This window comes from Rattus norvegicus, chromosome 14 (genome assembly GCF_036323735.1).
Source record: "Rattus norvegicus strain BN/NHsdMcwi chromosome 14, GRCr8, whole genome shotgun sequence".
NCBI lineage: Eukaryota > Metazoa > Chordata > Mammalia > Rodentia > Muridae > Rattus > Rattus norvegicus.
The window spans coordinates 108042398-108066668 of NC_086032.1; the positions used below are offsets into that span (position 1 = coordinate 108042398).

Here is a 24271-nt window from a genome sequence, read left to right on the forward strand (position 1 = left end):
CTATTCATTTTTCATTTGTTATAGCTTTCAAAGCCAGCACACACACACACACACACACACACACACACACACACACACACACACACACACACACACACACACACACACACACAGAGTGATAGAGGGACCCAGCCTCACCATTTAACCCTTTCTGTTTGCTATTTCTTCCTTTGTGAGTCCCCTATTAGGCATGCTTGGACAGCAAAGGAGAAACACCTGTTACTCACAAGGTTAGATTTAAAAGCATTTAATGACATAGCATATATTTAACAGACGGGGCAAAAGTTGAGAGGTACAGGTCGTACAACAGAGCACCAGGCCTGAGCGCCCACTCCCTGTCCAGGCTCAGACTCTGGAGGTCATTCCTAATCAATGACACTTTGATTGTGCAGTAAGATGAAAATTTGTCATTACAATAGTTACAGTGACAGAGAAATGCACACTATGTATCAAATAGCAAGGTAATGAAGCAAATTATAACAGTGTGGCCACGCAGGAGCGAGCAAGTAACCATTAGAGTAACATTACTTTGTCCAATAAATGCTTCAGTTCCACTTATACACTTAGCAATGATTTAAAGGGTTTATTATACATCTAGTTTTATTATACTTTGTACTAGAATTATTTCAAACATACAATATAATGTATTTCAGGAAAAAAAGATTGAAATTACAGATTATTTAAAACCTTATCAGTTTTCTATTCCTTCTTGTATACCAACATTCTGAACCGTCACAGCAATTGATGCAGAAAAGCCGCGCACGTCTGTGTTAGTAGGTGATGCCTGATACAAATGGTTTGGGCTGCAGGTTTATAGGGAGCTGCACTGTGGCTGCAGCGAGAGATCAGAATACACGATCTGTTTAATAAAGGCTACACCCATCGTGGGCACTTGTAAGTCAAGACTCAGGGTAACCACGGAAGTGAAGGGAGAGTAGTGTCAGGAAATCAGTCCATCGTCTCTGGAGAGCACAGGAAATATTGTGTAAGCACCGCTGCCTTGCATACCAACAGCATCAGAGGCGGGTTATTTCCAACACAGCCTCACAAAATTGAGGAACAGTTTAAATACTGAGATCTAATCTATATAATTTCATTAAAAAATCTGGCCTTCCCTCTGTACCTCAAACTTTTTTAACTTGGAGATAAAGTGTTTAGTTATGTTTCCCCCAACCCTCAGAAATACTCTATAAATTAAAAAATTTATTAAAAAAAAAAAAAGAAAGAAAATCAACTACATGGAGGAACATTAGGCACAGAGTAATGTGTTGGTCTGAGCTTGCATGCTGGACTCTTACTAAAGGTAAGAGAAGGGAAGGACAACAGGGAAGTTCACTTCTTCTTGCCGAAAAGGCTGAACCGCTTCTCTTTGTCTTTCTCTTTGTCCTTCTCCCTCTTGCCAGGACTGGACTCGCTGGTGATGGTGACGACGCTGGTGGGTAAGGTCTGCGCTCGGCTGGATGCTGGCGTACTCTGGGTGCTGGCAGACGTGTCGTGCTTGTCAGAGGAGATGGCAGAGGTGATAGCCTGGATCCATGTGTTCATTTCATCCTACGCAGAGGAAGACACAGGTAAGACTTGGTCAAGAGGTGTGGGCATGAGGAGTCCTGGTCTTACCTCCATGATGCTCCATGCCTGGCAGCTGGAATGCTTGGCAGCAGTGCCGCTAACTAGAGTCACTGTCCTTAAATGCCTATCTGCTTTCTCACTACCAGAGTGGCTATGGCTCTGCCTCTAGATGGACTGGCCCCAGTGCTGTGTGCAGGCCGTCAGTCTGGGATATATACACCTACAGAAGCTGGAAGGCTAATCTTAGGCTGTGAGACGTCACTCGCATTAAGAAAGTGCTCTTACTCCTTAAATAAAAAAAAAAAAAACCTTTTCAGTGTGTGTGTGTGTGTGTGTAGACACGAGTTTATACTCATCAGAAGACAGTTTTTCAGAGTTCATTCTCTCTTTATATAAAGTATGTCCTGGGGATCAAACTCAGGTCATCAGCTTTGGTGGCAGGCCCTTCACCAACCAAGCCATCTTACAAGTCCTCACGCCCCCTCCAGAGTTATCTCTCGTGGTGGAAGGGGCCTTTTAACATTTAAATTGCTACACACGCTGTGACACTGAGGTGACCCTGTCTTCTGAGGTGGAGACGCTAATGATAATGCAGTGCAGTGCACAGGCTTTAGACTGGCATCAGGATACACTCAGTCCTGGGCCACCTCCCTGTACCTTGTTCTAAGGAGTAGCAGGCAAGGACCTTGCTCCTCGTTTCTACTGAATCTAGTGGATGTTGTTCTAGCTTCCCTTCCTTATGGAGGGACAAGATGATATTTGCTTCTTTTAGCTCACAAATACTTCCATGAACTTTGGTACGTGAAAAAACAAAACCAAGTAGTAACTTACATCATCTTTGGCTTGGAAGAGGTACTCGTTGCCATCACTTAGTCTGTAATTTCAAGAAAATTACATTTTACAATTATGTAGGTGACAATTTCATATTAGAAAGTTAAAAAATATAAATTAAAAAAAATACAGGCCAGGTGTGGTGATGCACACCTTTATTTAGTTCCAGTAATTGGGAGGCCGAGGTAGGTGAGTTCCAGGCAAGCCTGGTCTATAGCTCGATTTCCAAAATGGCCAGGGCACAGAGGAACTTTGTCTCAAAATACAAAACAGAACCAAAAAAAAAAAACCAAAAAAACAAAAACAAAAAAACCAACCTAAACCAAACAAACAAACAAACAAAAAAAACAAAACAAACAGAACCCCACAATCCCCTTAATCTAGGGTGGGTTACACGCAGGTGGTGGGCTTTACCTCAGAGATACCAATAGAGCTCTACATGGGCTATTGACCAGGCCTAGAGAGGGGCATTAGCCGGACAATGGTCCCTAATCATAAGAAGCCATTAATTTACCAGATAAATCCAATATGCACAGGCAATCTGGTGCTTTAATCCAACAGAAGGATCAAAAAAGTCCAACCTCTGGAAGGTCTGGTTTGGTTATGGCCATTTGGATTCTTAATTGCTGACCAAAAATAAATTCAGGAGAAGACTTCAAAAAAGGTGAATACTCTTCAAATTCTAGTTTCAGAGTTTATGTCTCTCACATCTGCAAATTCTAGAGTTGCCCAACTGATATGGAAAAAAAAGTCCTTTAGATTTTTCTCATGGGAACGAAAGCAGCCACACCTGGGAGGCCATTCCTCAAGACAGCATGTGGTCATCAACCATGTCCCCCCAGGGTGATCCTCTGGCCAACCAAGATGAAGCTCGTCAGATCCAAAGCAACAGAGCCAATCAGCAGCACATGAAGTGACAGGCTGTCAAGAGGCTTTACTTCTGCACTTACAAAGGTATTTTGAAAATATGTGCATGCACACTCGTGAAGGTCAAAAATAACACACAAGAGGACGTTTCCTGTCCTCCTTCCCCTTCCCCTCCTTTTCCTTTCTCCTCTCCTCTCCTCTCCTCCCCTGTCTACCATGAGGGTTTTGAGGAGGGAGGCTATGCAATCAGGCTTGGCAGCAGCACCGTTACCACTGAGCATCCTCTCACCCACCCTGCCTTTTCTTTATCCACTTTTAAGAAACAAAATGGTTTGGCCATCTCCAAACACCATGGTCATGGATGTGGATGTGGTGTGAGGGGGTGTCTTCCACAAGGAGGAGTCATTTGGATGCAGAAGTGTGGCAAGACTTGGGGAGGATGGCCTGTCCCACTCAAGTGCTTCCTGTTGGTTTCCTCAGGCTCTAGGATGACTCGCAGTACCTATCTGTAGCGAACATGGTAATTCCTTAGTCCTCATAAGCCAGAAGGACTCAAAATGGGCTTTTTAAAGCTCCCATTATGTACCGCAATGTTAACAGCCCACAGCAATGTCAGGGAACAGTGTGTTCCAGGTCATGAAACGAAGGCTCCTTTTCCGCTGGGTCCAGATGCACAACCAGGCCCAGGCAAGAGTGGCCTTGGTCCCACAGAATCAATCCAGCAAGTCCAGTAGGCTTTCTCAGGGACTGAGAATAGTAGGAGGAGACACGGCTACCACAGTACCTTTGTGAGAGAGCCAACCTCAGTGAGATGAACACACCCAGACAGCCACGAGCCTGCAAACTCTCACCTTAGCTTGAACACATGCTTCTTCTTCTTGTAATCAAGGGCCACTTCGCAGATGGCCTCTTTCAAACTCACAGGGACCTCACTGTGGTAGGGGACGCCAGAAGCAGCACTCTTGGCATCTTTGTAGAAGCCCATTTCTTGGTTATTTATGACACAATAAACATTGTGCCAGGACCTGAGTGGGTACAGCAGAGAGAGAGGAGTAAAGAGAGGAGTATCAAGGCTCTGTGCTTACCCTTCCCAGAAGAACTTCACAAGAAAACGAAGCCTCTCCAACATAAAATGAACATATGCTGAGGAACAGCCCCTGCCCCAACCCCCTTGGAACAGTGCATACGGCTAAGGAGCACCTGGGGAGGGACGCAGCGCTGTGTTGGAGGACACGTGAGCTGCCGTCCCTTCCGCAACATGTCGCCCTTGAAGCTTTTCACTCCTGTTCAGGAACACAGGCAAGGCTCCTTATTCTCAAGCACAATCTCCCCCAGCCTTAGTGACTGTTTTTTTGTGGTGCAGTACTGACAAGAGGGTAGATCCAGGGTCATTAGTGTTTGTGGAATCCCTTCGGGGGAGCTAGACTCAGGTGTGCGCCAACAGTATGCAAGGGGCATACCGTTAGAATACGTTAACTTAACGAGAACATCAGACTGTAACCAAGCCCTTTGTACAGTGGACACCTCCAACATGTACGGTGGATGCTCCACGTGTATAGTAATTTAAGCACACAGGCTCTGGAATCAGATGTGATTTTCATCTCAGTTTACAACCTCTCAGAGCACCTACTTTCTCATCAGCTAAATAATAAACTTAAAAGACTGGTGGGAGACAGTCATCTCGAGACTCACACAGAGAAGTGAGCATCTGTGAAAGCTGGATCCCATAAGGAACCCTATAAAGAAGTCACTTCACTGTAGGAGATTGTTCAACTTCGCTATAGTGAGTTCCTCCTCAGGATAAGCCTCAGGCCATTCCTGCGATTCTGGCCCACTACATCTCCTCTCCTCACTGAGCACTTCTCGACACACTGGTCGCAGAATGAAAAGCTCTGACCTTCTGAATGCCAATCCTGCATGACGCTGGGCCCCCTCCACACGGGTGACTTCCCTCCCCTCTTTCCCCTGTGCTGCTGTCTTTACCTGCTTGAGGCTTTCTTATTGTGGGCCTCCCACTCGTGCTTCCGATTGAGGAAGCCTTCCATCTGGGCCGCAGGCGTCTCCAGGGTCCTGGCTGGCAGGGTGGCAGCACTCTGGGCTGGAAGTGCAGATTTGGCCTTGCGGTCCGAGGTGGGAGAAGGAACAGGACTGGATTCTTTGGAGCTTGTCCTCTGCTCAGCAGCACCGTTGACCATTTCACTTGTTTCCATGGTTCCTGCCATCTAGGGACAGTGGAGAGGCCGTTCAGAGAGCCCTGAGAGCAAGGCAGGACCACATACGCTCTGACTTGCACACGTGGCTGTGTATAAATGCCTGGTGCAGATGGAGGCAGTGCAGTAAAACCAGTGCACACCCCGCAAAGCCAGCTGGACACCAAGGACATTAGAAGGTGGGAATGGATTAATGCTCGCCCACTTGCGGGGAAATGAGAAAAGCGAAATGCCAGTAAGAGTTTTACTGCACTCTACTCCTCTGAGTACTCCATTCTCGCTAACATAACTCAGATCATCTCCTCTTACAGTTACGTTAAAAAACAAAGACAATGGGAACAGTCACACATAGTAAGTATGAGAGTGGACGTTATACAGCAGCCACCTTACATCCAAGGGCATCGTCAGAAGGGCTGAAGTTGAAGCAAAAGGGCATTCACAAACAGAAGGAAAGACAATCCTATCAGAACTACACAGCATTCCCCAGATGCAACAAGTAAACACCTTTGGTTTCTCAAAGAGGATCCCTGGCTCTTCTCCCACACCCCTCCACTCCAGATCACCATAAACACATGCAAAAATTAGGACAACGGTCATGCACTTCACATCTATCATCCCCGTTAGACTTTGGAACTTAAGAGCTGGAAGGAAATGAGGCAAGTCCACAAACACCAACTGAACCACATCTGTCCAAGTTGATTGTGAGTGGGTTGTAGTTTGTGTTAAAGGAGCTGAAAAAGCCAATCACAGTCACTCAACACCACACAGCTATTTACCCCCAAACAAAGACTGAACCAGGGCCTTCCCCATCACGGGTGGTTGATCACGGTGCCTTGCTGCACTGAGACGGGAGCCCAGAGACAGCCAGGCTTCCAGCGGCTTTGACCCTTCAGTCTGGAGACGTCTTCAGGAGCGTTCCTTCCCAAGCTCACTTAAATTGTAACCCACACGGTTTTTCGGCTTTGGAAATGTAGTAGGGTCTTGATTCTTAATCGTTTTCGGCCTGTGTACCATCAACTGTGTACCATTAACTGTAGCAGCCCCTGGCTGATATACCCAGGGCACGGATTAGCAAGTTACTAAAGCTGGGTGTGGCTGATGCTTTAGTAGATTACAGACAACCTGCACCCCTCATACACAGACAACATGGAATTACCAATGGCACAGTCATTAGCTACAGTCCCCACCACTGCTGCCCAGAGTCAGAGTGACACCCAGTTAGCAGCAACCTTGGCAGTATAAGCAGTAGACTGACCACCACCACTTAACACTCAGATCTGTCAACTCTCTTGCCTAAGTCTTATCTAGATTGATGGACCCTGATTATTTAAAACAAGGCTAACTATCTGAAAAATGGTCACGTGAACTTGGTAGAAGGGCATGAAATGATAAGTTTATGTAAACTAGCATAATTAGCATCAAGGTTTAGGGTATGACTGGAGACTATGTAATCTTAAGGTTGTTTTTTATTAAAATTCTCTATTCTCATACCAATATGGTAAGTGGATTAACAGGGCACACGGTGGGGGACAGAGTACTCAGTTGGCCTGGCTATGACGGCAGCAGCCCACGGGCATGGTTTGAGCAACAGGCTACTACTTTTTTCCCCTCCTCTCTTTGCTTTGTTGCCCAGGATGGGCTCAAACTCCCAATCCTCCTGCCAGAGCTTCTGCTTGCAAGTATATCCCACTATACCTGGATTCTCTTTTTGCTGTTATGGGCAAGTTGGAGGAGGGGAAGTAACCAAAGCCCAAGTCAAAAGAATGCTGAGGGACCTTACAGTTGACAAATCTCTCCTAGTGGGATCTCAGGAAACTCATATACGGAGCATGTGTGAGTTGGTGTGGAAGGCCTGAGCCAGTGTGAGTGGAGACACATGGGTTAGTAGGTACAGACACCAGGTTAAAAAAAATTTAGTGCTGCAGCTTTGACATGGAAACCACTAGTGCTGGGTGGGCAGAAGTTTATCTGGAAATGGCTATAATTTATCAGAGCTGGTCACACTTCAAGGTAGTTGAAGACAAGGGAAGTTTCTTCTGATGGAAATTCTGCAGCAAAAATTTTTTCTTTGGAGTTAGAAAGAAAGAGAAAACCCCACACCAGTATGCAGAGAAAATTAATGTTTATGCAAATGAAATCACTAACCAAGAAAACAATGAAAATAAAAGGACAAAATGAACTTTAATGGACATGTGCTATAAGCATGCCAACAAATAAAGGAACAAAATGACCTTTAATGGACATGTGCTATGAGCATGCCAGCAGACAACACACATCACTAGGACAGACGTCAAAAGCAAATCACAGTGCTAAGATCAAACAATGGTACATGTATGTGATGAGACCCCCCAACCCCCCTCCACACACACGCATGTTGTTGCTTCCCTTTAGCAATTAATTCAGAGTGCTTTTGTGGCCAGGCATATCTGAGGCACTGAAATCAGGATGTGAACATGAATGCAACATGATAAGTAGAAGCGCACAAAACACCTGATTGGTTTTCAAAGTACATGAAGCAACACCATTTTCGAGTTCATTAACATGAGTCTCTGCATCATCATCCAAAATAATGAAACTGCTTTTTCTCCTTCCAATACAATCCAATCGTTAATTAAAAACACAGACAAAAATAGGCAGCAGAGCAAATGCTAAACAGTATCTTAGCACTCCTGTCTTGTGTGCTTATGTGTGTTTTCTGTTTTGATATAAAAAAGCATTAAAATTTGGTTATCAGTCTGGATGATATAAAACTTAAACACACAGCACATATATGGAAACATCATATATAAGCAAGTATGATCACGTAAAGCGTATCATATATATGATCAGTGACACAGTATGATTTGGAACCCTAGTGACCAAAGAAAATCTATAGTTTTTTTTTTTTTAATATAAATTTGGATGTGTTTTAAGGCAGAGACCCGATAATGATGCATACTAGCCCGGAGTATAAGAAGCTTGGTGTCTATCTAGATAGCTATCTACGGTTACAGGTAGATAGATATGTACATAGAGATTAGGAAGAACAAATAAGATGCTATATGATGTTATCCTGACAAAAGAGAAAAAATGCATCATGAGATGAAAAGACAAATTAGACTTAGCTCATGGAAAACACATACCAAACATGGCTCTGACTCCACTAAGGCATCTAAATATGGCAAATGAGCAAGGGAGTTGTCTTGCAAGGCTTTGCTGCAATGAGGGTTTGGTTTGGTTTTGATCAGAACCAGGAAGTCACCCCTTTTATCAGCTTTTACGCCTAAGAAAAAGGATTTCTGTTAAAATGTTTTCAATCCCTGCTAGTGGCCCAATACATGCCATTCTGAGGACTCCTTCCTAGAGAACTTTGAGCTTCATTTAACACACAAGAGTTTCTGTCAGTCGAGACATTGAAGTAGCCCTCTAGGGCCAGGACACCTCCGCAAGTGCTCCCAGATACAGGGCATTGAGTGTATCGTTCAAGTAATCAGGATGAACCAAAATGGCTTTTGTTCCACTTGCTTAAAAGAGTTTGACACCCTGAAGCCTCTGACTGATGTTCGGTAGGCAGGCTCCTAACACAGGCCGAGTGAGAGCTGCTGGAATTTGCCACGTCCTGAGTGCTGGCAGCGGCAACATTGACCAAGACATAGCTGGTGGCAGCAATCAGTGGGCTGTACCGTGTGCTGCACAGAAGCCTACATTTCTGGGTTGAGTACTTGGCAGAAAAGAGAAGATTATTGGGCTTGTACAAAGTAATAAACGACCCAAGGGTCTCAGAACATTTTGGGTCCTGCGCCTAAAACTTAAGCAGCTTCCCAACAAGACTCAGCTTCTTTGGGGCCATTTGATGAACACATTCTCCACGGAATGACTGCAGGCCTAACCTTAGTAGTAAATGTCTCCTTCCTTACAAACCGGTTTTCCTAGTTACTAAACTACTATAGGTTAATAATACTTGTAAATAACACAGCACCTATAGCAGAGTACTGTGCCCTGTTAGGGTAACTTGTCTGTGCCGTACCTGTTAGATTCTCATTTCTTCATTATGCTATAATTTAATTTCAATTACTCATGTAAAACCTTAAAGTAAAAAGCTCACAATAAATAAACAAAAATTAAGTATGATGCTTTGAGGCAATGAGGATCCAAATAAACATATTAAATGCAAACAAATATGAAATCAAGGAAAGCTATGAGTTAAGTAAAAATTTTAACACTTTGGGTGACGTGGAAGCCAAAAAGGTCAAAGGATGTGGACAGAATGGTTCTTGACAAATGGTTGGAACTTCACAGTCCAGACCACGAATGGTCACTGGCTGTCCGTCTGCTATTAAAGTTTTTGTAGTTTTGGTACGTTTGAGAGCGGTAACTAACCCGTGGAGATCCCTGCTCAGCCGGCAAACCATTCTGGGAAACTTGGTCTCCTTTTGAAGTGTCCCTGTTAGGGTGAGATTGGAAAACCGAAGGGAAGGATAGAAAGAAGAGAAAGAAGGAAAGAGAGAAGGAAAAAAAAAAAAAAACAAGTGTGAACATCCTTCTTCCACACAATGTCATATTGTTACACCTGGCACTTCTATGTGTTTTAGATGGTTCCTAAAATAGGTTAGGAACCATCTAACCTAGTCACCAGTCCCACCTGATAAATTCATTTTAGACTTTCATGGTGTACAACTCGCCAACAGCCTTCTGCAAATAGGAAATCAGTTCTTCCCTATCACAGAACCACTGCCTTGAAATCTCAGTGAGTCACCCAGAGGAGTGTGTCTGTGTGTGTGTGTCCTGCTCCCCCTCCTCTACACTTCACTCCGCCGTGCGACTGCTCTCAACTGTCACTTGGCATTGCTACATGAGTCTCAATGATACTGATGAGACAGTGAACAGGAAGGATATGTTCCTGGCTTTACGAGACTTAGAACAGATGCCCCATAATCTCACTTGCCACCAAAACCATTGTTTTAGCCTCTTATGCTTCCAGTGTCTCACCATTGCTGGGACTCAGCCTCCTCTGAAACCTTCGCGCTTGGCTCCGGAGACGGTGGTCGCCTCTTTCTTTCTTCTTCCTCTTGCTGTCTGCGCACTTCCAGTAGCTCCAACTACAGGAGAATAGGCTGCTGTTTATCAGGGCTAAGACCTTTGATGTTTTTGAAGAATGTTCTAGAAACCCAAGAGACTTTTTCTACAATGGTTCATACTGGACAACCTCAAAGATCAATACAGCAAATACAATGAATGGCATTATGTCCATGAGCACTGTAGCTACCATCTAAAGCTGCAGGGAAGAGAGGGCTGTCTACCCCTAACTGGAAAACTCCTTTGGATGGTTAATTTCCTTCTGGGAATAGAGATTTCAAAATTAACTACATCTTCTTAACTTTGTTGAGGGAAAAGTTGCGGGGGCGGGGGGGGGGGGGTTGAAGCCAGACTTTCCATGAAGTCTCAATAAAAACCCACCATGGACCCACAAAAACGTTCAAGGAAGCACCTGTATTGTAGGAGAAAAACAGGGAAAAAGAATAAAAGTCACAGAATAGTCTTCCTGAAATGAATCCATTCCATGAGCAACAGCTGCATTGTAAAAGATTCTGTTTTGACACATGCTCACTCGCCAGAGGTACGGACAGTCAGAGTCCATGTTCTATGAATAAACGTTTTGGAAGAAGGAAGACCAGTGCTCAAGCTCTGCTTTAAAGCTCTGGCTGGAGAAAGATGATTTGGAATGGAGATGATTTAGTAGTGGTTCAAGATCTGATCTGATCCATTTGATTCCTGTGCCTGCCAGACATCTCTTGGACACTTACTGTTGTCAACCTTTCCAGGGCAGAGAATCTCTCATCCCAGGTCGCTGCAGATTTTTCAAATGCCTCATGGCGCTTAATAAGCTTCTCCACTTCATCCACACTCTGGCCGATTTCGCGGCTGGATAGGTATGGCTCCTGTCCCAGCAGCCAAGCCTCAGCCACACTGGCATCTCTTGAGAACTGATGGACCTCCAAAACTGCACAGGGAACCAAGAATGAGAGTCTGTCACAGGGCCACACAACAGCACTGGCCTAAGCATGCCACTGTATCATCTATGACACCAAATGCCATCAAATGTAAACCCAGGGAGCCACACAGGCAAGAATGTCCAAGAATAGGGGTAATTGCTTTAATTGAATTTTGATTTAACCTAAAATATTAAAAAAATACTATTCTAACATACTTTTCTATGTTTACCAAATATGAACACAAGTCAAATTTTAGATGACTTCTATTTTCCAAGAGCATATGTGGACAGTGGCTCTCAGGTGGACTATACAGGCTTATAATTTACTCTGTCATATGGCCTAATTCTGAGAGACCAGATCTCAGAGCCCTTACAGGACACACAACCTCTACATGCCAGACTATGCAGATGAGGCAGGAATTCACATAGCAGCTTGTATTAGGTTGAAATCCAATTTTTCTCTTGGAGGACTGAGAGGATAGGAATACGAACAAAGGGAGAAGACAGGGCCTTGTCCTCCATGTGAGGAAGAGCTCTCCTCCCAGTGCAGTTATGATGAACGGGATTAGAGCCTGGCTTAGCTGGACTAATGGTGCACAGTCATAGCAGCTCACGCAGCAGTGTCTCGGGCCAGGTGGATAAGAACCTACTGTGCTGAGTATCACTGAGCCAGGAACGGGCTAATCATCTTATTTTGACATCATGATGGACCCGACAACGTATAAATTGACAAGAAACTAGGGAACTGTCAATTCTTCAAGGTAGGTAGCATGCAAGTCACCACTGTAAACCAGATTATAGCCTGGTATCCAGTTCACAGCAGGTATGACACAGGCTTTGATACACAGAATGAAACTTCCCCTAGTAACAGGGCATCAGAGGGCTCTGGGCCCTACTGGGTTTTCTATACAACTTTAGTTTTTACTAAGAGTCTACAAAAGAAGGGAATGAGGTTAGAATGCAAGACAGAGCCTAAAGTATCAACACAACATGTTAGAGTATAGATTTTTAAAAAAAGCTTGAATTTAACTATTTTTAATGTTCAAATCAAACATAAGGTGCTACTCTTAATACTGTACATTTTGAATCCAGTGAGGGCTCATAATTCCAGGTACACTGGGGTTATACAGAGAGGGGAGGGAGAGGGAGAGAGGTAGAGAGGAGAGAGAGTGAGGAAGGAGGAGAGGGGGAGAGGAGAGAGAGGAAGGTGGAGAGAGGTGAAAGAGAGGGAGGAGAGAGGGAAGAACAGGGAGAGAACTTTTTATTATTTATTTTTGTTTTTTCTATAGAGACAGTGTCACTCTTCATATCCCTGTCTGTTCTTAGACCTTGCTATGTAGACTAGGCTAGCCTTGATCTCAGACAGAACTGTATTTCTTTGACTCTTGAGTGATTAAAGGTGTACACCACCACCACACCCTGCACATTTTTAGTGTGTGTGTGTGTGTGTGTGTGTGTGTGTGTGTGTGTGTGTGTGTGTGTGTGTGTGTGTGTGAGGTGCACACAGGAGCTAGAGATGTTAAGATGCTCTGGAGCGGGAGATGTGCAGGATGTGAGCCTCACACGGGTGCTGGGAACTAAACTCAGGTCGTCCGGGAAGAGCAGTAAGTGCTCCCAGCTGCTGAGCCATCTCTCCAGCCAGCCCCCAAGAACTTCTTAAAGACAGTATTAAGTATGAATACACTGAGAAAGAAACATTTAAAACTTTAAAATCATGAGATAATACTCTGATATTAATTTAAGCAGAAAGTTCAATTTGTATACATTCCGTGGACACACAGGAAGAACATAAAAGTAAATAAGGTATGCTTGTCCTTACTCAGTCTTAACCACTCCCATCGGTCTTCCCACTTGTCGATCATTTCTTTTCTTTTCTCCGTCAACTGCAGTAACTTTTCCTTGATCTGCACAAAAACAAGGGCCTTAATAAAACACTGCAATCTTTTGTGTGTCCTGGATGAGCACTTTGTACAAGAAAATGTATTTTCCTCTACGCTGCAAAGTATCAGCTTAAATGTATTATTTCATGTCTTGGGAGTGGAGGGAAGAACACAGCTAGTGTTCCAGAAGGGGTGGAAGTTCTAGCTCAAGCTGCCTGTGCTGAGGCAGCAAACTGTGTGCTGTGTCACTAGACTGTACAGCTCCCCGACACAGTAACGTTCATGAAAAGAAGGACGACAATACCGACAAAGCCTTGGCTTTTCCAAGAGACATCCACTCCTGTGAAGGGTGTTATGAAGGGAACATCAGTGCTACTGTCCTGACCAGAGCTGCAGCCAGAGATAAGAGACAGCCAAAGCCATCCCACCGAGGAGTTCACAGGCTGTTTTTATACCTGGAACCCTCAAAAATGATCTCTGGCTAAACAATTGCTGGTTTGGGGTCTACGGTTTTATGTAAGTTATTCTAAGCAGACAGATTAAGCTTCAAAATGATGTAAAGAAATGCACTCACTTGCAGTGTATTGTAGGCCTTGTACTCAAGTGCACAACTACACAGAACAAAAATATCAGAAAAACTGCAATGACACTGAACACATGGACTTGGCTTGTTATTTCTTACTACAGTACAACAGACTCCCCTGTGTTAGGTATGACACGAGGTCCAGAGATGTTCTAAAGTTTTGAATAAATCCTATGACATTTTACATATGTTATCTAACCATCTATGGATTCTACTATTCAGAGAGGTCTTGGAACCAATCCCTATGGATTGTGGGAGACTTCAAAGACACATGCAAAATAAAAGCATTTTACATCCTAACACTGGCTGAGTTCATGTCAGGTCCCAAAGCAATGCAGCATCCTACCTCCTCAGAAGCATAGTGTTTCCTTGCCAGCAGGGCTTTCCCAAGTTCAATGCAAGCTGTAAAACTGTCATTACGAGCATCGATTTCAGCTTTGATGCCTTGATGATTATTCATTAACAGTTCAACAGATGACACATCCCTATAAGAAAGTAACATCTCCTCTGAGAGAAGCTTTTCAAATAAACATGTAGGCTTTAAAACTCATAATTTGGAGAAAACTGACAGCCTAATTGTCTTTCTTAGGGCTGATTTGTAGCCTAAACTCAGGCCAAGCTGCTAAAGTCCAGTAATACTTCGCTCAGGACCAGCTAACACTGTAACGTGCGAAAAAGGCATCTTGGAGTGCACAAAAGAAAACCACTGGGTTTCAGTTCATATCTTTACCCTTACATGCAATGCAAGCAGATACTCCTTCGAGAAGGCACAGAAAGAACAGCCAGACCGAACAGGCTGATGGAACAGTTGATGTCCTTGAGACATACAGAAATACAAAACCAGATGTGGAGGAAAGCACTCAGGAACTGATACCTCTGCTTATCTATTAAAATCTTCACTGCTTTGAAAGAAACCAAACTAAAGGGAAGACACTGCTCACTTCAGTTCAGGACACTTTTGAAACAAATATTAAGGGTGAATATCACTTTGTGATATATGTGAAAACAGAGACTTTTTTTTTTCTTTTTTTCAGAGCTGGGGACCGAACCCAGGACCTTGCGCTTGCCTAGCGCTCTACCACTGAGCTAAATCCTCAACCAGAGACTTTTAATATAACAAAGATACGGAAAAGTAACTCCAAAAAGCCTGGGTGGGAAGGTGCGGGTGAGTGAGTGTGCAATATGGGGGTGTAGGAGTGAGAGCCTAGAGGAAGGGAACACCACCTGTGGAGCTCTTTTCTGAAGACCCATACCTCAGTGGCCAGGAGCCTTACCGGGGTTTCTCCTGGGCCTCGATTTGCCGGATGACATCTTCCATCCAGAGCATGAGGTCACGCACCATGCTGAAGAAGCGGAACTTGTCTCCCGTGTCTACTAGCCGCACCCTGCGACCCTCACAAGCATCCAGCAGGGACTTCCAGGCTTCCAGGACCTCGTTCTCACGCTTTTGGATGTCGTCAGCCTTGTCCCCTGCATAGGCTGCTTGGAGGCGGGCTGCATCCTCCTGCAGCTGCCTCACCTGTGAAGCCACAGAGAAGAAAAGCCAGGTTTCACTACTATGGCCTTGCCACTATCATCCCTTCCCTTCCTTACCTACTGTTTCACCATAAAGAGCAGTGGGAAGGAGTCATAGGTTGCTAGGTCTGTGCCTCTTAACAAGCTCTTGTTTCACTGGGTAGAGCCAAGTCACAAAACCCCAAACCTACTGAATCATTATTAAGTAGGTTCAAACAATGAAAGAAATACAATGCTCTGGGAACACAGGGAAGTCCTGTAGCCTGGGATGTGAAGACAGAGCTGAGTAGGTATACATCTAGACACATTCCAAGATAAAAAAAAAAATACCTTGACTGGCTGGGTGTGCTGGCACATACCTGTAAACCCCAAACTTGAGAGGCAGAGGCAGGAGGATCAGGAGTTCAAGGTCATCCTCAGCTATACAGTGAATTCCAGGCTAGCCTAACTTTTAAAAGTAAGTGGGAGTGGGTGGGCTGACAAATAGGTAAAGGCACTTGAAATATAAGCCTGCTGACTTCAGGTGAACACTGGATCACACAATGGTAGGAAGGACCACTACAGAGCTACCATTTTACCTGCAAGGCACACATGCCCCCACAACAAACCAAGTATTGTTTTAAAAGTAAGATTCTACTTTCTGTGACAAAGGGTGAAAAACAGGCTATAACTTTAGATAATGATGGAGATTTGTCATTGTAGAAGAAACCAGTGACTATTTTAGACTCCCACCCCCCTTTTTGGAGACAGGGTCTCACTATCTAGGCCCTGCTGCCCTGAAACTCACTATGTAACCAGGCTGGCTTCAAACTCAGATCCATCTGTCTCTGCCTCCCAAGTGTAAGGACTAAATGTGTGCTGTGCACCACTGTATCCACTACCTTATCCTTGGGTGTCCATTTTCACTGTGTTGTACATGAAACACTTAACCCATTCACAGTGCTATACGTCAAGACTCATGTCTGACATTATCTGGTGCTAAAACTATGTGACCGAAGTCCACAGTCCACAGTCCTGGAGGAGCCTCTCATGACTAAGGGAGGTTATTTGGAGAAATGCCAGGGACAATGAGATGGGGGTCACCCAATGTTATTATGATTTGGGAGAAGGTGGATTATTGACCCTCAATTGTACAAAAGGACTTTAAGCCGTGGCAAGAACATGGGAGTTTCTAAAAAAGATACACAGAAAAAAAAAAATCAACAGGACTTGGTCTCTGCATGGTGATTTGATACTCATGTTCTATTTGCTTTGGGACATCGTCTCTATTTCTGAATTACACTTAAGGTATGTAAGTCAGATGATCATGAGCAAGATGTAGGAGATTACTTGAAAATCAGTTTCTTTGTCTTCCAAGTCACAGTCATCATTTCTTGTGCTTCTGGTTATTTTCTTTAAAATAGGGTCTCTCTGGAGAAGCTAGCACAGGAGTTAAGGACCGCCTTGGCCACTCAAGACCGTTACTACCTCTGAGCAAGTGTTTGTGGGTTGGTGCCTCAGGAGGGCCACCATCTTTTCATGGATCTTAATGGCTTCTACAGTGACATGGTGAGTAGGTGAAACCCAACAGACTTGAGGGGTTGGTTTCTAGGTGGTGTGCATGAAGCTTTAACAGTCTCATGAGGCAAAAGTATTTAATGAAAAAACAGGGAATGATTCTATCTCTTAAGCATCCTATAGTTTTAAAAGTAAATGTGGAAGGACCCAGTTCTTAATTGTCTCTAGACTACTGCAAAGCATCCCTTAGCATTTCTTAAAAACAATAGCGGGGACACATTAGCAGATCTGCTTTACAAGGATCATCTCAACCCTCAAGGCAGCAGGAAACCCAAGCATAGAGGGGTAAATTAACTCACAGCCAGAGAGAACGTGAGAACTGAGACTCCAGATGGTAGTCAAGACCTCTACAGAACAAGTCCTAAGTGCTGAAGCATGGTGAGGTACATACTCACTTAAACCAATCTGGGCCAAGTCTCGGCTTGTGTCATGGGAGAGGAGTTAAATATTCACTAGCAAATAGCCTCTGCCCATTCTCCTTTCCATTGGGTTCCTTATCCTAAGACTGTACTCAGATCCAATGGAGTAAGCGTATACTGCATCTGGCCTTCTCCTGACTCTGTTGATCATTTGCTTTCAATAAGCAAGAGCAGAACTCTTGACTTCTCAGGATTAAAACAATTGGGCAAAATCGGCTTCTTCTCTGGGAACATCAATTTGGAGGAGGGAGGTGACCATTTTTCACCTGCAAGAACTAAGACTGATCAGGAAACTCGAGATTAGAAGGCAAAGGAGAGAGCAAACACTATTGAGTCTCACTGTTCCACTGTTTTCTCAACATCCTCAAAATTGTTTTAGTGCTAAGCCACTTCATAGAGTGCTGGAGCTAGAAGATCAGACGTGTCAAAGAGATTCTCACTTCGTATGCTAACACAAAGAATTAATAAGAGCAATCAATGCAGAAAAATGAACCTGGCTGGTGGAAGACAATGAGAAACTGTTTCCAAAGTGATCCTGACGGCCACATCGCCATAACAGGAACTTGTATTGAGGCTTTCTATGTGCATCTGCCTAATTTAAACACCACCATGTTCACCTAACGTTACTTTCAAGTGTGACAAATTCAGAACTGTACAGACTACAAAGCTTTCCTGGGTAGGGTGTGCATGTTCATGTGCATATACATGTGTGTTTGGGTATCATTTCAGGTACATTCTGAGGAGCCAAGAAATAGAGACAGAGAGGCCCAAGATACTCTATAAGGAGATACTCTACAGGGACACTCCCTTGCCCTGGGCAGCTCTACCTACCTGAGTGCCCAGAGCTTGGATGTCATGTTCAAAGGTGGTGTGCATTCTCTGTAAAGTCTCCACGGTGTTCTGATCTCTTCCAAGCTCCTCAGGGAGTTTCTTGTGTTTGTCCTGGATGCGGCCAAAGATCTCCTTGGCATCATGGTAAAACTTATGAAGTTCGTAAGAGGCAGCAAGAATCTGTGTTCTCGTGTCAATGAGCTCCAGGAGGTCAGCCCAGGCTTCATTGAGACCATCTTTCCACTCAGCAATAGTCGCAGCATCTGAATGTCCAGAATTGATGAGGTCATCTGCCATGTGGTTAACTGTATCTACACGCTCCTGCCCAATGTTTCCTGTGTCTCGAGCAAATTCTCGGAACCGTTCTTGTAACATCTGAAATGGGATGCACACAAGGAAATCACTGCGAGCACTGTGGGGCTTTTACCCCATCACATGAATGCCGCCGGAAAGAGACGCCACGTGGGAGGCACAAGGGACACTCAAGCCCGAAGAACCACAGCTAGCTCTGGACTGCAGCACCTATCTTGTCCACTTGTGGCGAGGAATGTCATCCATTACAAGGTCACCCAACAAAAGCACCAAGCCGAAACCATACCCATGACCTGCCAGCCCAGGAATGCCAATGGCCTTCCATACCACCACCCACTTCCCCAAGTACTTGCCGTGACATGCTCATAGTCCTGTCCCAACTCATGGGAGCCTGCAACCACTTCCCTCTCGGCGATCCACTGTTCCAGGTCATCTACCTCCCTGTTGAGCTGGAATAGCCTGTGCCTCTCATCAAGTTTCCCTCTCCTCTCCTCAGCAAGGTCCTTCAGGCCAGCATACAGCTTGTCGACCTTTGACTGCCGCATGCTAATACGCTCACTGAAAAAGAACCAGCAGTGAGGAAGGTACCTCAAATGTCTTCTGAAGACACACAATGGAGTGAGGATAACATAATTGTTACACCAAAATTTCCCCAAAGAAGCTTCCATTTTAACCTATCTGGTCTAAAAAACAAAACCCTGAATAACCTCCATTTCAAATGATGAAGAGCGAATACAGAAACCAAAGAAAATAATTAAGGCAAAGGCCACCCTGATTTTTTTCCCCACTGCTAAAAGTTAATGAAAATACTGGAACCATCCTCCACTGCCAGAAGGCACAGGCTGTCCTCTAGGGCTCTTCTCTGGCCTGTGCAGCTCCTGCTTGCTGGGCTGTGGCCTTTCTTTGCTAGCAGAGCTGGCTCTGTCTGCTCCTGTTTGCTCAGTGTAGCTAGGAGACTGAATCCTACTTCCTGGAATTTGTCACCAGAATAAAAATCTCATGACAGGAGAGGGAGAAGGCTGCATCGCAGTCTATTCTTCCTTGGGAATCTAGTTATGAACATCTCAAGGGCTTCCTCATGTACCAACAGACCCACTGACCTCACCTTTCCCTGCCTGTCTTGCACTGGACAAACAAACACTCAAACCATTTTTTTTTCCTTCGTGAGTCTTAAAAGGTGGCTCTGAGAAAGCCTGCCGGTTCTTCTCTCCCAGTTACCACAGCAGCCTGATGACCAGAGAGCTCACAATCTTTCATGTCTTTCCTGTTAGGAAGTGCCAATATCTTGGTTTTGTGAGACCCATTTTACTTCATAAGTCTAGGCACTCCTGCCTTAGTCCTCTTAATCACTGCTTTCCCAAACAGCTTTTTTTTTTTTTTTTTTCAGACAGGGCCCCACTATATAATCTTGTCTAGCCTATAGCTGGCTATGTAAACCACGGTGGACTTGAACTCAGAGATCTAACTGACTCTGCCTCCCAAGTGCTGGAATAAAAGGCGAACACCATCACACTTGGACTAGATAGCTGTTCCAGCTGAACTTCTGTCAGCCCAATATACGTACAACTTATGATACTAGTGATCTTTCAACATGAGATATTTAACACAAAATAATTACTGAGTGCAACTCTGAGTAACAATTTTACCTTCCTAGTACACCACAGGCTCTTAGGTGACCTGCTTTACCACTACTGGTGATGATGATGGACGGTGCCATTTTCTTTTGGGGCAGGTTAGTAAGACACCCTCACTGAAGAATCAACAGCCTGGGTGGCCTCATCCTCAAACTGTCACCCACCTTTCGGGATGGCTGTCAGCCACCAGTGCCCGGCTGGTCTTGGAGAGCTGGTGCACTGTCTCTGCATAGTCCTCAACAGCCTGTTCCAAAATCTGGTGCTTTTTCAACATGGAGACAGCACTCTGCTCATCCTGCAAAGAAAGGGACCATCAAAACCATAGCCAGAAGTTATGCCTGGGGCAATAAATTAGTTAATTTATGCCTGGTGAGGTGGTACAAGAGGAAGAATCATCAGAAAGAAACAAAACAAGTATAATATAACCATGGGCAGACATGGCTGAGTGCATTGGCCAGGACTAATAGAGGCCTCTGCAAAGGGGAACCTGTAGTGTGGCCAAGGCCACTGTAAGGTAGAGGGGACCTTGCTAAGTCTAATGTACATGTACATCAGCTAGCTAAAAACCTCAGTCTGGTATGCATCTGCATGACAGCATTCTATAGCCTTAAAGTCCTTTTAATGGTCTTAAAACCATTTTGTATGTTAAAGAGCCTGGGTGATTTTATGAATAATTCTAGAAGGCATGGTAGGACATGCCTGTAATCCCAGTAATTGGAGGCCAAGGAAGGTAGATCTCTGTGAGTTCAAGGCCAGACCAGACCAAGGATACCTTAGGGAAGCCCTGTCTCAAACAAGTGTGTGTGTGTGTGTGTACACTTACATACATATGTACATGTGTATATATATATTTACACACACACACACACACACACACACACACACACACACACACACACACACACACAGAGGCAGCACGTGGAATAAAGACACTATGTAGCTAGCAGCTGAAAGGATCTGAATAGGTCACTCTTTTGAGGCATACCTCCTCATGGGAGCTGGGAAGCATCTCTCACCTTGGCCTTTTCCTCAGACATCATGTACAGTTCCTGTTCACTCATCCATGCCTCTGCTTCAGCTGCATCAAAGTAGTATTGCTGGGCCTTGTGTGCCTCCTCGAGCCGTCTATGGCGTTTCTCAGTTTCCTCAATGAGGAGCCCCCACAGCTGCTTCAGATCGGCGAGCCTCTGTCTGATAGCCTCGGCATTGAGGCTGCTGCTATCTGTGATGATGTTTTGGCTCCTCTCAAAGATGTCATCAATACGAGGCTGGTGTCCCTGGATTTCTTTCTGGAGGGTCTGTGCAGAAGAGGCAAAAACAGTTTGCTAAATGGCCAAGGCCTGGTCCTTATTTTGAAATGTTGCACCAAGCAGAACTCACAAACCTTCGAAACTCTCTCACGTCATCTGTATTACAATTCAGCAGTTTATCAGGTACAGCTAGCCTTGGCAGAAACGCTTACCTGGTTTTTCTTTATTAACAGCTGCACAGTTTGAAGGTTGTGGCCATGATCTGTGGAAGTTGCCAAAGGCATCCTCTCGCCAACCCACAGCTAGAAAAAAATTGAGAATGAAAAGTGGACCACGTGAAGAACAAAGAAACTGTAAGGAGGACAAGGGGAGCTCCAGAGGGGAAGGTTCAGCCTTTCCTCAGAGGGGCCAGGATATACTCTTGGACATCCTTGGTGTTGGGACACTCTGTGAGCCCTGTGGTTAGTTTAAGTCTGATTCTGGTGGCATTAAAATCCTGGCATGTCTTTACAATTCCAGGAAGAAGAGAGTGCATTTCCACGTGTGCATGTGAGGGACAGAGCACTACAACATGGAGGGCGGGCTATGAGGGCTCAAGTCAATGACTCAGTTTGAGGTAATCCAACAGAAAATGAACCACTTGCTCCAGGACGCTTGAGGGCTACTCACAATCTCGTCCTCTACATCCCTGTTGAACTGGTGGATCTCCTTGGAAGCCAGCAGATTATGCTTCCTTTCATTCAAGGGCTCCAGAAGCTCCATGAACTTGGTCTGCACAGTGAGGCGTTTGCTGTCCACCTCATCTGTGCTCTTCCCCTCCTGACTCAGTGCCTGGGCTTGGCTTTGCAGTTCCTCGATCTCCTTCTTCCTCACTTCCATCTGATTCTCCAGCATCTGGGGGGGCAAGAGTACATCAGAAGGAACACAGAGGCTCCATCTAGAACTTTGTTTTGGGCGCTAGCTAAGGTGGAAGGCTGAACTGAGGAATAGAAACTTACACAGCAGAGAGGCCAAGGAATGAAGTACCAGTGAGTACTCTAGCTTACTGGCTAATGTTTAAAACATCCAGTCTCTGGGGACTTAAAGCTTGAAGTAACATTAAACTAATCAGGAACTCAGGGAAAAGAAAGACAGGGAGACAAGAGTTGTTTATGCCTACATAGAAGTCAGCTTCTCTATTAGAAAGGAGAGCACTCTTGAGGGTCCAGCATCTTCTGGTAAGAAATAATGGTATCTTCATTTCTTCAACTGAAGACCTGACTAGAATCATGCTAGATAATGAGGGAAGAGCAGCTATTCACTGAAGGAAACAGGCAAAAATGGAAACAAAAGTGTTCACTGAGGAGCCACCACACCCACCACATCACAGCACAGCCGGTCACATATGCAGCTGAGGCTGACGTAACCTTCCCAGGAAGAGGCAGCAGCTAGAACTAAACACCACCGGTCTAAATTTATTAATGCACAGTAACTCCAAAAGCAAAGTAGTCAACCTTGAAGCAAAAGGGTGATGTCCTTCTGAATGAAAAAAACCAGGCTCAGCATTTAGCCAAGACCGGCAGTTCTAAGTAAAACTGCTGGGCTTACGTATCATAAAATACTTAGGAGAGGAGCCATTGGAAAAGTGGACCACTACTACCTTTAAAAGGAAATAGTGTAGCTGGGGGTGGTGGTGCATACTTTTAATCCTAGCACTCGGAGGCAGAGGCATATCAATTTCTGAGTTTGAGGCTAGCCTGGCTTCTACCCACCACACTACTGTTTCAGGACAAGCTAGGTGTGTGCCTGCATGTTTGTGACCATGTGACTATCTGTGTATATTGCATATGGAGACCAAGATATCACCGGATAAGCACGGGTGATATTCTTGGAAAAGGCACCCACCTTCTCATTGGCCTGGAGCTGATCTATTAGGCTAGACTACACGGTCTGATTCTGCCTCCCTAGTACTGAGATTATAAGCACATCCTTAGTTTATAAGAAAAACAACTTTACTGACTGAACCAGCTCCTAAAAGCATGCCGTTGATGCACGCATGTCTGTGTGCCAAGTACATGTGGAAGCCATAGGAAGGTGCTGGGTCCCCTGAAACTGGAGTTACCAACAGCTGTGGATGGGCGTTGGAGCTTGAACATACGTTCTCTGGAAGAGCAGCTGTTGCTTTCCACAGCTAAGCCATCACTTGGTTCCTGACAGTGTACTTTTTTTTTTAAAAGATGTTTATTTTACACCCCCACACAAGACTTAAAACATACAGCATTTTAAAATTTATGTAATTGCATCTGATAAAGCTGCGTAAAGCAATTATGAGTACATTGTAGCTGTCTTCACACTCCGTACATTAGATCCCATTATAGATGGTTGTGAGCCACCCTGTGGTTACTGGGAATTGAACTCAGGACTTCTGGAAGAGCAGCGCTCTTAACCATTGAGCCATCTCTCCAGGTCATATCTGCTGATATACTTTTAATACAACTGTTTTCTCATTAGTTCAGGATAAAGTCACCTGCCTTCAGAATCACCTATTACGATATAAAAAAAAAGTTTGTTTCCTTTACCATCTACCAAGTAGAGAGTAATTCAGAGTAAACAGCAAACAGTTCAGTTCAACCATCACCTATTTAAGATATTACATGGGAAGAAAATAAATGTGACTGTTTTTATTTATATGGATGAATATCTTGTGCAACCACTGGATGGTAATAGTATTCATCAACTAGATGTTAGAAGAAAAATCCCTGTGCACAGACACTTAACAGTTTTACTAGTTAATCTTTGAAGTTGACTGAAACAGTCTACTGCTGGCAGGGCAAGCACTTCTCTGGTGGCAAAATCCCTTCGC

At 44.6% G+C, this 24271-nt stretch overlaps 1 protein-coding gene across 7 annotated transcripts in view; it reads right to left on the reverse strand.

The window, feature by feature from the left end:
- Nucleotides 1-231: 231 nt before the first annotated feature.
- Sptbn1 (spectrin, beta, non-erythrocytic 1) overlaps nt 232-24271 on the reverse strand; it is a 175256-nt gene continuing 151216 nt past the window's right edge. For 6 of the 7 annotated variants that reach the window (NM_001410274.1, XM_063273289.1, XM_063273290.1 and 3 more), the window contains 16 exons: nt 22099-22323; nt 21642-21731; nt 21196-21477; nt 20344-20474; nt 18899-19103; nt 18234-18608; nt 15186-15430; nt 14258-14396; nt 13268-13352; nt 11261-11457; nt 10446-10555; nt 9837-9900; nt 5251-5489; nt 4119-4292; nt 2401-2443; nt 232-1551 (listed from right to left, as the gene is read on the reverse strand). In NM_001410274.1, the coding sequence (NP_001397203.1) occupies nt 1333-1551; nt 2401-2443; nt 4119-4292; nt 5251-5489; nt 9837-9900; nt 10446-10555; nt 11261-11457; nt 13268-13352; nt 14258-14396; nt 15186-15430; nt 18234-18608; nt 18899-19103; nt 20344-20474; nt 21196-21477; nt 21642-21731; nt 22099-22323 (2823 nt within the window). In that variant the 3' untranslated portion in view covers nt 232-1332. Of the gene's footprint in view, nt 1552-2400; nt 2444-4118; nt 4293-5250; nt 5490-7582; nt 8530-9836; nt 9901-10445; nt 10556-11260; nt 11458-13267; nt 13353-14257; nt 14397-15185; nt 15431-18233; nt 18609-18898; nt 19104-20343; nt 20475-21195; nt 21478-21641; nt 21732-22098; nt 22324-24271 lie in introns of those variants that run through there. The other variant, XM_063273295.1, reaches the window with a different exon arrangement.